Source organism: Contarinia nasturtii, unplaced genomic scaffold (assembly GCF_009176525.2).
Source record: "Contarinia nasturtii isolate CC-2019 unplaced genomic scaffold, AAFC_CNas_1.1 Cnas_scaffold_2864, whole genome shotgun sequence".
NCBI classification, from domain to species: domain Eukaryota; kingdom Metazoa; phylum Arthropoda; class Insecta; order Diptera; family Cecidomyiidae; genus Contarinia; species Contarinia nasturtii.
Window position 1 is genome coordinate 142,552 of NW_022200181.1, and position 14,685 is coordinate 157,236.

Sequence of the window (14,685 nt, forward strand, 5' to 3'; positions counted from 1 at the left end):
TAACATTAGGCTTGCAACGGCCTCTTTTTCATCAAACATATTGTGATTTACATATTTCCAATTAGTAATGGTTTCTATTTGAACAAGTGCACAAAGTGACTAAATATGGTTTAACTGAAATGCGACATAAACATTCATGACGGTTATTCGGTTCATTGCCACGATGATCTCTGCTCCCCTCACAAAATATTTTCGGTTCACTTCTTCGTTGTTCTTCTAATAATTATCGATTCAATTGAAATAGAGATAAATACACAAAAAAATAGTGGAAAGAGTGTGCAAGCAATTGCGATATTCAAAGGCAACAGTGAGAGAGCGTTACTCGCGTCATATTCATTCAATCCATTTGCGTTATTATCGCTGACCACCAACTGTGGTGTATCGTGCTTTGCAAGTAGTTATCATAGCGCTTTTATAGCGACGATCATCACTTTCCTCCTGGACACTGGACCGCGAACATCGCGAGCAAAGACGAAAAAAATTATAATCACAAGTGATTTAGTGATTATTTACTATTCAGAACTTCTGAATCAGAAGACGAGTGAAATTCATAATCAGTGATTTTATTTTTATTATTAGTGTACGATAAATTGTGATCTCTTTTGAAGAAGAACAAATTTGTGACTCAAATGTGATTTGTTATTAATCGTCATTTAGGATTTTTAATTTGTTCAGCTAATTAGCCAATTTTATAATGAAAACGTAAGTTCTTTGTGATGAAGAAGAATTTGTGTCATTGATCCATTAAGAAACGTGCTTTATAAAAATACTTATTATATAATCGTTTGAATTTGATGCCGTTGATCATGTCGCGATGTGCTAAAAATCAAGTTTCGCATGAAATAAAAAAAAAACTAACGAACCGAATAGCACCTTACCTTTCACTTTAACAAAGCCAAACATATTTATGTTGAGAATAGCATACAGGTAACAAATCGCATACATTCAACAATATAGCTTAGTATTGTTGGGTTTGTCGATGTACTAAGCACGTAAAATGAATTTTAATTTTTACTGAACTCGGAACTAAAACATTCCAGCAAGTTATAATAATTAGTGAGTTTTAATTGAAAATTTGTGGTTTTGCAAATAACGAAAATTGTTTGTATTTTACTTCAATAAACCAATATAATCAACGAACGATGATTTATTGGTAAGTTTCGTTTGCGTGGAATATATTCAAGCATATTTTCTGCCTATTTTTTGTATTGTATTCTTCTCTTACAAAATCAACTGTTGACGCTTACCAGAGTAAAAAAATTTCTAATGCAAATAGTTTCACAAATTTCTCAACAATTGTGAATTCACCGAGAAATGGTGGGATCAATGTTTAAACGGTTGAGTTTTTTGTAAACAAGTTGTTTTTCGAATTTCGCCAAATTAAAATTATATGTAAAAATTATATTCAATTATAGATATTAGAGTTGGCCTAATTTCCATCGAAGGTCAATTCAGAATTTAACAGACAATATATTGAACTAACTGGTCATTTGAGCTGACAGTACGTTAGCCAGCTAAATGGACTAAAACAATACAAGTTATTGTTTTAATGAACAATCACTGCTATTAAAACAAGAAAAGTGATTCATCATTAAAACAATAACGTCTATTGTTTTAGCCCATTTAGCTGGCTAACGTACTGTCAGCTCAACTGACCAGTTAGTTAAATATATTGTCTGGAATTTAAACTATATTTAATAAATATAAACGAGATCAACTGCAATTATTCTCATTAAATGATTTGCAAATTGTAGTGGCCGATCAGAATTAAATTCAATTACAGTGGATTTGTTTTTTGTCGATCATTGAAAAGTTTCCGCTGCGAGATAATATTTGATGGACAATAGGTGAAAAACAAACTATGAAGTATGTTTTTACGGAATACATTGGTGTTTGAATTTGAATTTCTAAACATGTCATATATCTATTGAAGTAAATAAAATGTGATTTGAATTTACAATATATATTTAACAATGAAAAAAAGACGATCGCATGTGCCGCTAAACGATTGAATTGGCAAAGTGCGCAGGCAAGCGATAAATAGCCGCTGTGTAAAGTCGAGCAAGTGCTAAAAGATGCTAATAGATAACCTAATAAATGCAAATTCATGATGATAGACGGTGTGTCTAATTTTATCGCTTCTTGGATTCAATATTGAATGAGCTTGGATTTAAATTGGATAAGCGTGCGAGGTGACAATATTCATATATTCCAATTATACAATCAGTGAAATTATAACTCATAAATGCCTCGTTATTCAAAAATTAAAGATAAAAAAAAATGTATGGCTACATGAGAAAAACAATAAAAAAGAGATGACGGCAAATATTGACATTTAGAATCAATTGAAGAATTTTGTACTTTTTCATCAAAAGCCATCTTGTTTAATATGTAAATGAGGTGTACAACGAACGTGTCTTTGCTGCACATGTCACACTTAACAATAAGACTTTAGTAGTTATTTCATTCAAAAAATGAATTGTTGAGATACATTGCACCTGATATGCAATCAACCGGTCACAATTAACACCGGCTTTGTTTTCATCTAATCATTACGATCTACCCACATTTACAATTACTAATTACTGTGTATTCATTATTTTTTTTTCTCTGTGCTATTTCATGGCGTGCAGTCTATCGGCTGACAATAAAGAGCTTGGAGTGTTCAGACGTGCCCTACCGCAATTTTTAGCTGTTGGTTGCAAAAATCTCGTGCTACTCGGTAAGCAAACACACCAAAACCGGTTTTCTTTAAAGCAATGAAAGTGAGATTTGATTTATTACACTTAAAATTAACGTTTCAAATTGTTTACTTGAAACATTTGAAATAATCGTTTAGGGTATGGTCTTAGTCTGGGCTTTCCGACTATAATAATACCAGCCATCCAAGGTGGCGATGCACGTGACAGTAGCAAAGGCGAATTTCTACTTACAAAAAATCAAATCTCATGGCTAAGTAAGTATAGTGTCGAATTTACAAATAATAAAATGCAAATAAATGCCAATACAATGTGCAATTTTTATCATTCAAATAAATCATGATTTCTACTAGAGAGTTTCGCGGACCGGATTTTAAATGGGTTAGATTTATTATCCGGATTATAAATTTACATTAGGCTTCATTTCACAAACTATGAAAAATTCCACAAAAAAATATTCAAATGAAACTAGGCATGTTTACGAAGAAATTTTCCAAATTTTCGATGTATTTGTTAAATGATTGATTTAGCAATATTTCATCTTCATAATATTTTAATTTGAACATTTTTCTGGTTGTGAAATCGATCTGACAGTTTAGTGAAGAATTCCGATTTTAATTTTCGAATTTTTTGTTCGGTAGTAATTTTTGTGTAAAAAATTTAGTTGCATTTAGAAGTATTTTGCTTGGAAATGGGCAAATCGAAACAGTTTATATCCGTGAATAACTACATATGAATAATAATCGATGGTCAATGTCAAATTGTTAATATCCATACTTGAATGCATCATTGCAAATACGCACCTTCGGAGCGCAAAAAACAAGCAATGAAATTAAACGTTAATTGTTTTTTTTTCTTTTTTCAATAGGTTCAATAAACTTGCTATGTGTTCCGCTAGGCTGCTTTTTGTCGGGCATGTTCACCGAACCAACTGGAAAACGACGTGCGATGCAGGTATTTTTATCATTTGTTTTTAAGCATATCACCGTTAAATGTAAACTTGAAAATTTTCAATTGTAGTTGGTGAATTTGCCAATGATTGTATCGTGGATGCTGTTTTATATGTCGACTAGTGTTACTTACTTGTATGCGGGATTGTGCCTGTCTGGCCTCAGTGGTGGTTTAATGGAGGCACCGGTTAGTAGTTTCTCTCATCATGTACATATCAAAAAAGAGAGATTATTCATAATTTTATCAATTTTCTTAATTCCATAGGTTTTAACGTACGTTGCAGAGGTTACACAGCCACAATTTAGAGGCATGCTTGCAGCGACTGGCACAACATGCGTCATTACAGGCATACTTATCCAATTCATATTAGGAACATTTTTTTCATGGCGTACGGTGGCTTTCATTTCGGGTTTTTTGCCATTGTTTACAATAATTGCGTTATGTTTCGTGCCAGAATCGCCATATTGGCTATTGACTAAAGGATATACAGAAGAAGCCAAAACATCACTTTGCTGGCTTAGAGGTTGGGTGCCGTTTTCTCAAGTTGAAACCGAATTTAATGAAATCCATGCGGTCTTAGAGGCCAAACGCCATGAAGCTGAATCCTATCGTCAATTACCTTACTATAAGCGCTTTGAACCATTCACAAAACGTGGTTTCATCGCTCCATTCATTCTAGTCTCGACAACATTTTTTGTCGGCCATTTCTCTGGAATCACACCGCTGCAGACATATGCTGTTCAGGTAATGTTTCTTCAATGTACAATTGTACATTTTATCTTATTGCGATTTCTAATTTTTATAGATTTTCAATACGTTGAAAGCTCCAATCGATAAGTATTATGCGACAATTTTGCTTGGAGGCGCAGAGCTAGTTGGGGCATTTGGTTGTGTTGTATTAGTTCATATAACTGGAAAACGGTCGTTGGTATTTTCATCGCTTATCGGAACCGGAGTTTGTTTCTTCGCAACAGCGACATATGCACATTTTCTTCATACCGTACCCGGTGTTTCGGTGGATAATGTTGTTGCCAACTATTCCAGGCAAGACATGGATCGATCCAGCTACATTAATGAACGTAACTTAACAGAAGTATTCAATAACTTGACAAATTTTGAAAACTCCATTCTGGTTGAAACAACAACTGATTTTATGAGCACAACCGAAGCCTTTCAATCGTCAACAATTCGTCCAAAACGAATGAACGTACTGAATTCCACGGAAGGAAATAAAATAAATACAATGAATGACATTATTTTAACAATTCCAAATGCCGAAGAAAATAAATACTTATGGGTGCCGTTGACGCTACTCATTACCGGTGCTGTTCTCAGTCACTTAGGTGAGATTATCCTTTTTTTTTCTTCACACCTTTCGAACAAAACTGATTATATATGTTATTTTGCAATATTCAGGAATTCGTGTGATACCATGGATGTTGATTGGTGAAGTTTATCCAGTCAATGTTCGTAGCGCCTCGTCTGGGCTTTCAGGTGGTATTGGCTATATCTTTGCATTCCTATCGAATAAGTTATTTTTACAAATGGTGTCTACTCTAACTCTGTCCGGAACGTTTTGGTTTTATTCGGCTGTCGCTTTTATTGGATGCATCATCCTCTACTTTACACTACCAGAAACAGAAAATCGATCTCTTTTAGAAATCGAAGAACACTTTTTAGGCAAAAAATCACTGTCCGATAAAAAGTCAACAAACGGCGAATACCAAAATAGAATGATTAACACTAACAGAATGAATGGCGTTGATGTAGTAACAGTTGCACCACCAACGATAAACAAAACGCAACCGTCGCAAATGAATGGTAGTGATAATGAAAATAGCAATGAGCTTCGGCTTAGTGTTCCAGAAATACGGATTTCATCAGAAAGGCAACCCGGTGTCGGTTCAAAGAGATACAAACATCGAGTTAGCGATACAATTCGCTCAAGAAATTCAATAGCCTCAAATGATGATGTGCAAGACACACGATTGTAACTTTAACACAAGAAAGAAAAACACTTTAATTTTACGACTGTAAAATGGATTTTTTAGAGTATTTTGGAATTTTACCGAAATTTGAGTGCTATATAGAAGAATCGTGCAAATTAGTTTTAAGAGATTTGAATAAAAATATACGTGTATATTTGTTGTACGTTTTTGTTCTCTGCAAAGTAGTGAGTTCAATGGAAAAATGTGAATAAGAAAAAGAACATCGTGGTATGTTTTACCAATTTTCTGAATTTTATTGTATTTAATGAACAAAAAACTCGTTGTTTTATTTCAAAAATGGAATATTATAATAATCGATAAAAGTGTAAGTAATAACCATACTTGTAATTGGTTATTATAACCAAACACAGACTTAACCTTTAATGATAGAAATTCATCTATTTTTAAATGATAATCGTTTGGATATGACGATTCGTCATATCATTCGTCATTGACGAAGAATAACGAAATTTAAATTGTAACATTACAATTTGAGATTATTCATTTCGTGTACGGTTGATGAAGTTCAACAGTTCTGTCTTTGAAATAAAGATGCGATCATCGCTCGTTGGTGAGCGTTTGATGTGAACACCACGCTGGCTCATTTCGTAATTATGAATGACACGATCGTTGCGGGCCGCTTTAGCAATGGAAAGCATTTCCGAATAATATCGTGTGGTGTGCGAGATAATCTTGATAGGCTTGGACCATTGATTTGGTTGCAGATCGAAAATATCACCCGAAAAGACCGTGTGCTTTTGAGCAGCGTATCGAATATCCTCCTTCAATTGATAGCTTTTCAAGCAGACAATCGTATCGTCTGGCCCCTCGCGGAAATCGTGTGCTGTGTCACGTCCATCACGAGTACGTCGATAAATTTCTTGTATATCATCTGTTGATATGTTCACCTTGAGCTTATCGCACAATTTCAAAAACATTTGTCGCAAATCCATGTTTGTCATTCGTGGTAATTTCAGTATTACCAAATTGTTGGCCAGTTCATTTTGTTTATCCAGCTCGGTCGCTAGAAAATCGGACTCTTCTGGTGCAATTGGCGAAAATTTGACACTATCTTCTTTGGGCGATTCAGCACTTGTTGTGCCTTTTATCAGCAATAATGCTTTGATTTTCGTTAATTCCACCAAACTATCGATGAACACATCAAACAATTTGCTACCAATGAAGTAAAATAAATCAATATCATTATTTGACAGTTAGTAATGACACAAATTATTATAATTAGTTAAATTACCTGTCATCGAGTTTGGTGTTTGCTAAATTGTAATTATGAAGCACCAAACCGTTGGGAAAAATAATTTTCGAGTTGTTGAAATGGGTTTTTATCCAGTTCGGAAACTGGGAGCAATGGTATTCCAACGTATCTCTTTCATGCATATTTTTATCATGCAACACAAGATTTGCCAGATCTTTCGATTCATATGTACATTTCCAACACTTGAATACGTACGGATGTGACTTGACATGGCCGAAATATTCATCACGAATAACTTTCATTTGACAATATCCACAAATTAAGTAGATATTTTGGTGGTCGGTATGTTGTTTGGAAATCTTCTTCTTGTGTTCATGTTCGATTAAATGATGTGCGTCAAGCTCATCCTCTGTGTCAAGTACCATTTCACAGTGTCCACACTGACGTTTCTTGTACTTGTGTACGTCGATTTTCATCAATTTATCAAGCGTATCATCAGAAAACTGCATTGGATTGAACATGTCACTCTGCATGATTGCTTTGTGCTCACTTTCAAAGTGATAGGTCAGTGCATCGGTCGATTTCAAGCAAATGCCACACTTCTTACGATCATTGTAGCGAACGAATGCAAGCACTTCATTCGAATGCAATTTTTGTTGATGTTTTACCAATTCGCGATAGGTACCAATAGCGTCACCACATTGACATGCTGAAAATAGAAAATGATGTGATAACGTTCAATCTAAAATTAAAAATATAATCACAAATGCTTCATTCCAAATACACACCTGCAATTTCAGCCATACAGAATTGGAATGGTTTCGACGGCGTTGAACCGATGTGCGATGTCTGCCAATGTTTGTAAACATCTTCAATACTACCGCCAGTTAGTTCTTCCGATGCATTTGTATCTATGCAATGCGCGCAATAAAACAAACATGTAGAATTCTCTTGCTTTGTATCAGCTCTAGCCACTGGATGGAAATAAAATAAATCAATATCGCTTATTGGCATGATAACAGTTACATAATCCAAAGGGAACCGGGAAATTACCTATTTTGTCCGTGTCCAACACCTCGCATGAATCTGTCACATCGATAACTTTGCGGCGTTTACTGTCATCAAAATTTTTCTCTTCTTTTTCACGCTTTCGTCGTGACGGACTATACTTCTCTGCACATGCTTTGCTTGTAACATTTTCAATTGAACTATATTTCGTTGATTTTTGTTGTTTTGAACATTTTCTTTCAGCCTCAATGCTAAATCTTTCCGCTGATTTTTCTTTGCGTGATTTCTTCTGCTTGGATTCGTCCCAATATCGTTCGCATGTATCAATCACACTGTCAACGTGTGCAATACAAATGAAAATATGTTTGATTGTGAAAATAAAAATTGTGTCTACTTTGAAAAACCTACCAATCGGTTGTTTGTTTGATAAAATCTCGACGAAATTTTCGATCGATTTTTATGCCCGTTTCTTCAAATCTTTGCAATGCAGCACGAATGTCCCATTTGGTATTCGATAGATGCTCATCCATTTTGGCTTGCATAATTTTGTCATCCATTTTGCTCTGTGATCAAACGTGTTCATATAAATGCGAAACATTTAACTTAGCAATCGACAAACAATGTGACATTTTTTGAACAAATATATATATAAGCATCGTTTACAGTGCATAAAATATGTTTTCCAGACACACTTTTCAGTCGCTATTGTGATTGGGACGAATTACTTTATTCATCGCTAAAACACTTACTTGATTTTTATTCAGATGTTCGGCTATTTATTGTGACGATTCAATACAATTCAATCATTCGAAGAGAAATTTTATTAAAATTATCTTGTAGATAATTACATAAAAACAATTTCAACAATTTTTTATTTGAAATACAAACCGAATGCACGCTTTCAAAAAAAAACTTGGGCAACCGAAAATGGTACGCTGTCACTGTAAGAATTTTAGTACACAAATACATTAAACACAAGTATTGTGCTATTTTTCTCAACAGCAAATTAACATGCAAAGTGTAGTGGTTAAGACAACAGAATGGTGTCGCTATCGAAGTGAAGAAGAAAGGGATAAAAGAATCACTGTAGTTGATTGCGCGTGTATATGTGGCAATTTCAATGCATATTGCGCTGTGACCGTAGAGAACCCATTTATTTCCAAAGCAAATAAACATGATTTTTTTCTCACTTAAAATCTCTCGATACAGTGAACATCGATATTGATGTCAATACACTTGTATGCATACTTACCCAACAGCTAAATCCGAAAGATATTGATAATGAACATTAAACGCTATGCTATGAACTAAATAACACTAACACGAAAATTTTTGTTGTTTAAACAACTTGTTTTAGTGGAATTTATTGAAATGACATTTTAAATTATAAGAAAAACCAATTATTTTATTCAAGTGTGATATTCCGGCTCATACTTGATGGAAAATTATAAATCGATGTGTCGTCAATAAGATCCGAAATGTAAATATTGTTCACACGATATGCGTCAAGAATTCGACTCTTTACATGTTTATACTTGAATTCAATTTGGATTACATGGCGTTCGTTCCGTCGGATTTTTACAAGGTCCTTTTGGTTAATGTTTATACCAAATACACGGAGTAATTTGCCGAGAATTTTCAGTAAGTTTTCGCCTTGAATGTATGGCACACCGTCTATGTTCAGAACATATTTTAATCTTTTTACTTTTTCAAATTCATTTAGTAAAATGTTAAGCCGCTTGTCAAAGACTTCAATAAAATCTTCAAATACATCATTGTAGGGTGTGTTACATAAATTTTGATTACGTGTGATTAGGCCGGTTTCAAATTTAACTAACACGTCGAGAAATTCGCGTTCTATCATCTGTTTGTAGCGTGGTATGTAGTTTTTGAGATGCTCGCCCTCGTGGGACTCTCTGATGTGCATCCACAATCGGAAAATATCTTGTGATGAAAATTGACCACAATAGGTACACTTATTGGCTTTGTGCTGTTGGATATGCTCCAAAATATCTTCCACCATTTTGAAGCTTTTACCATCGCAAATAAATTCATATTGTGCTGCATAGTCCTTTGTCAGATTTTTGAGAGTATGTTGTGACATATATGAATTTGGTGAATCGATCTCTTTGTGTTCTTTCTTGAAGTGCACATCCAATGCACCGGTGTATTCACCTAAGTCAAAATATATAAAAATTACTGTTAACAAACAATAAAGAACAAAAACAATCGTCATACTTACAAAATCCACATTTTTTCCGATCATTTTTTTCAGAAACAGCAAACACATCATTTGGATGAGTTATGGCATGGTGCCTTTTGAGATTTTGCCATGTTTCAACGTAATTACAGTAAAAACATTCAAAAACTCCAATTGCTTCAAATAGGAATGGCTGCTTCAAATAGGAATGTTTCATCTCCCAATGGCGATAAATATCCTCATATTTGGAATATTTTCCATCTTTGCAATGACGACATATTAGATTGCGGGGAGTTGCATCTATAATTAAAAAATGCACGAAATTTTAGTATCATTTTTGTGATATTTTTTTAAATGTTAAATAAAAGCAATACTGACTGGATGAATCTCTGTCATTATCACACTTAGAAGCCTTTGAAACATGATTTTGTGTCTTTTCTACGAATAAACAATAAAAATAATTATGATTGCGGTTTGATAGGCAAAAAAAATGTTTCGATCTTTGAGAAACTCACCAGCTCTGTGTGGATGTGACAGTTTTTCTTTGTTCTGATGACGTTCAATAAACTTTTCTGAATTTCGGTCACCACTTGTATTTAAAGAATTTGCGATGTTTTCTCCGGAGCGATGTTCAACCGATTTGTCATTGTTGGTTCGATTACCTAGTTTAAGCAGAATGATCATTTGATAAATTTTAATGTCGTAATGAGTTGATACGAAGTGAATGAAATAAACAAACCATTTTGTGTGATTTCATCACGTCTTCCGACGGTTTTACGTGTCAGATCTGAAGCAGTACTATTTTGTACTGAATGAAAAAAAAACAATACAATATATATTTGCTATATGTGTGTCATTTTAAGGACAAAACATTTCCTACCTTTTTCCAAAATTGGCTGCTGACCAATTTCAAAACTTTTCGAAATCGTGACGTTAGCTGTTGATGCGATAACGTTACTTGAACCGTCCGTGTTTGCTGACTTTGGTTTGGTACTCAAAATAGTCGAATTGGATTTTTTCTTAGCTGATGTTGAACATTGTTCTTGATTGAGTTCACTCTTTCTATTGAGTTCACTCTTTCTTTTCAGTTCGATATTTTTGCTCGAAATTGAAGTTGTCTTCGCATCCAATTCGGAATCATGACGCTTGTGTTTTTTACTTCGTTTTTTGCAGTCCATCCATTTTATTTCTTGGACACAAATTTCATAACATTCTTTAACACTGTGTGCAAATAAAAGAAAGAAATACATTAAGGGTAAAGTAACGAGAAATATATCACATTAAATTAAATATTACCTGTCTTCAGAACTATTTCTAAATGCCCTTTTAAAGCGGTTATTCAATTGAGTGGTGGCGGAATTCAGAAAAACTCTGGTGCCTAAAAGCAAACAAATTATAAAAAATTGAATTTTGTTGTAAATAAATTTTCAGAGCACAAAGATCAAAGTTCATCTACGTACCATGTTCGATACGTTCCAAATGTGCAAACATTTGTTTGTACCCTTCATTCTGGTTTTTTGATGGTCTGAATCTTTCTGACCGTAAAAATGGCTCGTCGGTATATCGGTCGAATGTTTTGATGATTCTGATATTTTATGAAAGGAGAAAATACTTGTATTGTTTTATTTGCTTTACAAAATTTGAATTAATAAGAGAAACATGCAAAATCAATAAAAATCGTTACCGTTCATTGGTCACTTTGATGAAGTGTCGTTTGTAGTTACCTAGAGTTGATCAGAAGAAAAGAATGAAAAAAATGGAAATTAATCAATAAGTAATGAAACGTTTGTAGTTACCGTCATGAAATTTTTGAAGAGTGGAATATACTGCCATCTCTTTAATCGAGATGGCTGTCATATTTCGCAATTTCGAACGCCACCTGCGCAATTCATAGGCTACGTTTGTATCCTTGCCCATTTTGTGTCCAACTGAATACAGACAATACAAACAGTAGCTCTAATATTTTCTCAGATCTACTTTGATCGTTTCTGCGTATCTGTAATACTAAAGATACATGTATTTGTGTGCGTCGCTTGCATACATAGGCAATTGTGTAACTCGCTCCACACAGTGTAAGCTACACTGTCGTAATAGAAAATGGATTTATTTATGTGATTAAGAACCGTTGCGATTGATATATGTGTTAGAAAGAGCGAGGAAAAAAATGTGACGAAATATGTTTTGAGAATTAGAAATGATTTACTGCGACATTAATGCAATAAATATAAACAATGCTTGCATTGTTCTTACAATGACTCATAAAACCATAAAATATAAACAATGCTTACATTGTATTACTGACTAAAATCTGGCGATGTATCCTGTTCAATTGCTGCACACTTTTTTTTGTTTAAGAAAGTACGAGACAATATCTTACATTTCGCACCATCGATTGACAAAGAATCGATTTGAACATCATCAGCCCATTGTATTAATTGGTTCTGCGTTGTTCAATAAGTAAAGTTTTTTTGGATTTCAACCTTCTGGAATTTATTTCAATGCAAATTAATGTTGAACAAGATTTCGATACCGAAATGATATAAAAAATCAACAATCTTTTAGGATATTTTTGATCACAAACCTTTTTGTTATTTTTATTTGACTGCACTTTTATTATTGAATTAACTTTCTACATGATTGCAACTATTAACAATTCAAACTTTTCTTTTCCTTCGGGTATTCAGATTTTCCGGATATTTCGAACGTTCAGTATCATGGGCGCTCGAAACCAAGTAGCTCGTAATCGAGTATGTTTTGGAAATTATTCAGAAAATCTCTTAACTGACTACTGAACTCTCAACAGAGAAAGTCCTGCTTTTATACAATTTTTCTTGTTTACATTGGATGCCACAGTATATTATTATATTTGTGCACAAAATTCTCAATTTCTCTGCGTTCAACGTTCAGAAAAACTGTTCTTGAAAATGCGGAGTATAATTTTTTTATTGCATTTGAAGACGCATTAATATATTACTCCAACATTTATTTCATGTGAAACCTTTTTGATCCTTTGTAACGCAGAGGTTTTGGTCCAACACACATGATCGCTTATTTAAACTTTGGATGGAGCGCGGTCAATTATTTTTGTTGAACAAAAGAACTTTAACATGTTTTTGCGTCTCCTCATTATTTTAAAAATTCAAATTTAGTTTTTTGAATTCAAAAAATTTTGAATTTTAGTGCATATTTAGAATCGGCGAGTAAAATTACCCTGGAAACAGACATTTTTGAAGAATTTTTTTTAATTTTTCATACGGTTAATTCGCTGACTTACACTCAAAATTGGCCAATCATAAAAATTTCAAAACAAATTTTATTTGATATCAACGGATATCAATAATTTTGTAAGAGGCATTTTCCAAATTGAAAATTCAAAAAATTCCTACACATAAATTCAAATTATTTTGAAATAAATGATAATTTTTGAGTTATTATTTAGCTTCAAATTTTATTACTTATAACTCATGATTGGAGAAGGTCAGTTTTCAGTGGTGTTTGGTTGCACCAGAATGCGTGCCAAAATGTCCGGAACTTGTATCAAAATTCCCGAAAATCGTACTAAATTTCTCAAAAATCTTATCAAAATGTCCCAAACTTCTTACTAAATTTACTAAACAAAATACATTTACGCAACCATACATTTTACGAATACTTTACTAAAATTATCAAAAATCTTACAAAAATTTCCGGAAAAAATAGAATTGAATAACGGATTATTATGAAAAATATTTTGTGTGTATTGTATATCAGATCTAATTATTAAAAATGAACATAAAAAGAACAAATAATACAACAATTCTCAACGACTCTCTCAAGTCTCAAAGTTACTTGATGAAAAATGTTCAGATTACTAAATTATATTAAATTATAATATAATTATTATTATTATTATACGTTTCGGAAATTATACCAAATCGTTATATAATAAATTCGAGTGAAAATTACCGAACTATTTCAATGTCTTGAAATGGATGTTCATTTCCAACTATTTTATTATTTAATTCAACTCTTATTTTCTAACACTGAGTCTGGAATCTGGGCTAAAACTGAACCGAATTGCCTCTTGATCATTGAATTTATACAATTCAGGACTTCTGACTATAATGGTAAAATCCGAATGGACCAATGATAAGTCGTAATTATAACTTCACAATGCAATAACCAGCGGTAAGATGTAATTATAACGTCATGTGCAACAACCAATGACAACTCGTACTTCGTAATGAAGAACCCAAAATGATAATGTGATAAATGTGATAATGAACAAAATAGTTTATTGGGCGGAAGAATAGTTGTAGAATAGGACGAAATAGACAATTAATGCTCGCGCCGTGGATTTGAGAGGTCGTTAGGTCATCTAGTTAGATTGCTGGTCATAGAAAGATGTCTGAAAGGTTTATCACTGGCAGATCAAATCAGACTCAATGCATAGTTCAAATAAAGCCAAATAGTGAGTATAATGCCTAGCCTAAATTGCAATAGAATAAATTTTTGAAAGAAAGTAAAAGTGTAACGATGAACGCGTGTGCATGTCGATTGATGGGGGCATGCACATCTTAATCGGTTACAGTATATATAGAGATAGTTATACAGTATATATAGTGAGTCAACTTTTCACTAGTGTAG

The 14,685-nt window shown here is 33.3% G+C and overlaps 3 protein-coding genes across 4 annotated transcripts; 1 reads left to right on the top strand and 2 right to left on the bottom strand.

The window, feature by feature from the left end:
* Positions 1-423: 423 nt before the first annotated feature.
* On the top strand, positions 424-5,790 carry LOC116349466 (facilitated trehalose transporter Tret1). 2 transcript variants are annotated; one of them, XM_031780889.1, is made up of 8 exons: positions 424-702; positions 2,634-2,722; positions 2,840-2,956; positions 3,568-3,653; positions 3,720-3,836; positions 3,915-4,394; positions 4,456-4,993; positions 5,067-5,790. In XM_031780889.1, the coding sequence occupies exons 1-8, from the start codon at positions 695-697 to the stop codon at positions 5,642-5,644; spliced, it is 2,013 nt and encodes a 670-aa protein (XP_031636749.1). In that variant the 5' UTR covers positions 424-694; the 3' UTR covers positions 5,645-5,790. The 2 variants fall into 2 exon arrangements, with proteins under 2 accessions (XP_031636749.1, XP_031636748.1); XM_031780888.1 differs by lacking the exon at positions 424-702 and adding an exon at positions 712-1,153.
* Positions 5,791-5,867: 77 nt separating this feature from the next.
* LOC116349467 lies at positions 5,868-8,767 on the bottom strand. Its single transcript, XM_031780890.1, has 6 exons — positions 8,609-8,767; positions 8,268-8,422; positions 7,905-8,191; positions 7,640-7,825; positions 6,891-7,560; positions 5,868-6,811 (listed from the first exon to the last, which is right to left on the bottom strand). The coding sequence occupies exons 2-6, from the start codon at positions 8,414-8,416 to the stop codon at positions 6,136-6,138; spliced, it is 1,968 nt and encodes a 655-aa protein (XP_031636750.1). The 5' UTR covers positions 8,417-8,422; positions 8,609-8,767; the 3' UTR covers positions 5,868-6,135.
* A 465-nt stretch (positions 8,768-9,232) lies between these two features.
* LOC116349464 lies at positions 9,233-12,166 on the bottom strand. Its single transcript, XM_031780885.1, has 10 exons — positions 11,856-12,166; positions 11,744-11,783; positions 11,520-11,644; positions 11,356-11,437; positions 10,940-11,280; positions 10,799-10,867; positions 10,575-10,721; positions 10,438-10,497; positions 10,102-10,359; positions 9,233-10,034 (listed from the first exon to the last, which is right to left on the bottom strand). The coding sequence occupies exons 1-10, from the start codon at positions 11,974-11,976 to the stop codon at positions 9,265-9,267; spliced, it is 2,013 nt and encodes a 670-aa protein (XP_031636745.1). The 5' UTR covers positions 11,977-12,166; the 3' UTR covers positions 9,233-9,264.
* Positions 12,167-14,685: the final 2,519 nt, after the last annotated feature.

What these genes read in the sequence shown, in the direction of transcription:
- LOC116349464 (XM_031780885.1), bottom strand. Translation starts at nt 11,976, where the DNA reads ATGGGCAAGGATACAAACGTAGCCTATGAATTGCGCAGGTGGCGTTCG. An exon ending in TTTGGAACGTATCGAACATG is followed by an intron (nt 11,438 to 11,519) that starts GTACGTAGATGA and finishes GTTTGCTTTTAG; the next exon opens with GCACCAGAGTTTTTCTGAAT. An exon ending in GCAGCCAATTTTGGAAAAAG is followed by an intron (nt 10,868 to 10,939) that starts GTAGGAAATGTT and finishes TTTTTCATTCAG; the next exon opens with TACAAAATAGTACTGCTTCA.
- LOC116349467 (XM_031780890.1), bottom strand. Translation starts at nt 8,416, where the DNA reads ATGGATGACAAAATTATGCAAGCCAAAATGGATGAGCATCTATCGAAT. An exon ending in GTTGGACACGGACAAAATAG is followed by an intron (nt 7,826 to 7,904) that starts GTAATTTCCCGG and finishes ATTTCCATCCAG; the next exon opens with TGGCTAGAGCTGATACAAAG. An exon ending in AACACCAAACTCGATGACAG is followed by an intron (nt 6,812 to 6,890) that starts GTAATTTAACTA and finishes CTTCATTGGTAG; the next exon opens with CAAATTGTTTGATGTGTTCA.
- LOC116349466 (XM_031780888.1), top strand. An exon ending in GAAAACGACGTGCGATGCAG is followed by an intron (nt 3,654 to 3,719) that starts GTATTTTTATCA and finishes TTTCAATTGTAG; the next exon opens with TTGGTGAATTTGCCAATGAT. An exon ending in TGCTGTTCTCAGTCACTTAG is followed by an intron (nt 4,994 to 5,066) that starts GTGAGATTATCC and finishes TGCAATATTCAG; the next exon opens with GAATTCGTGTGATACCATGG.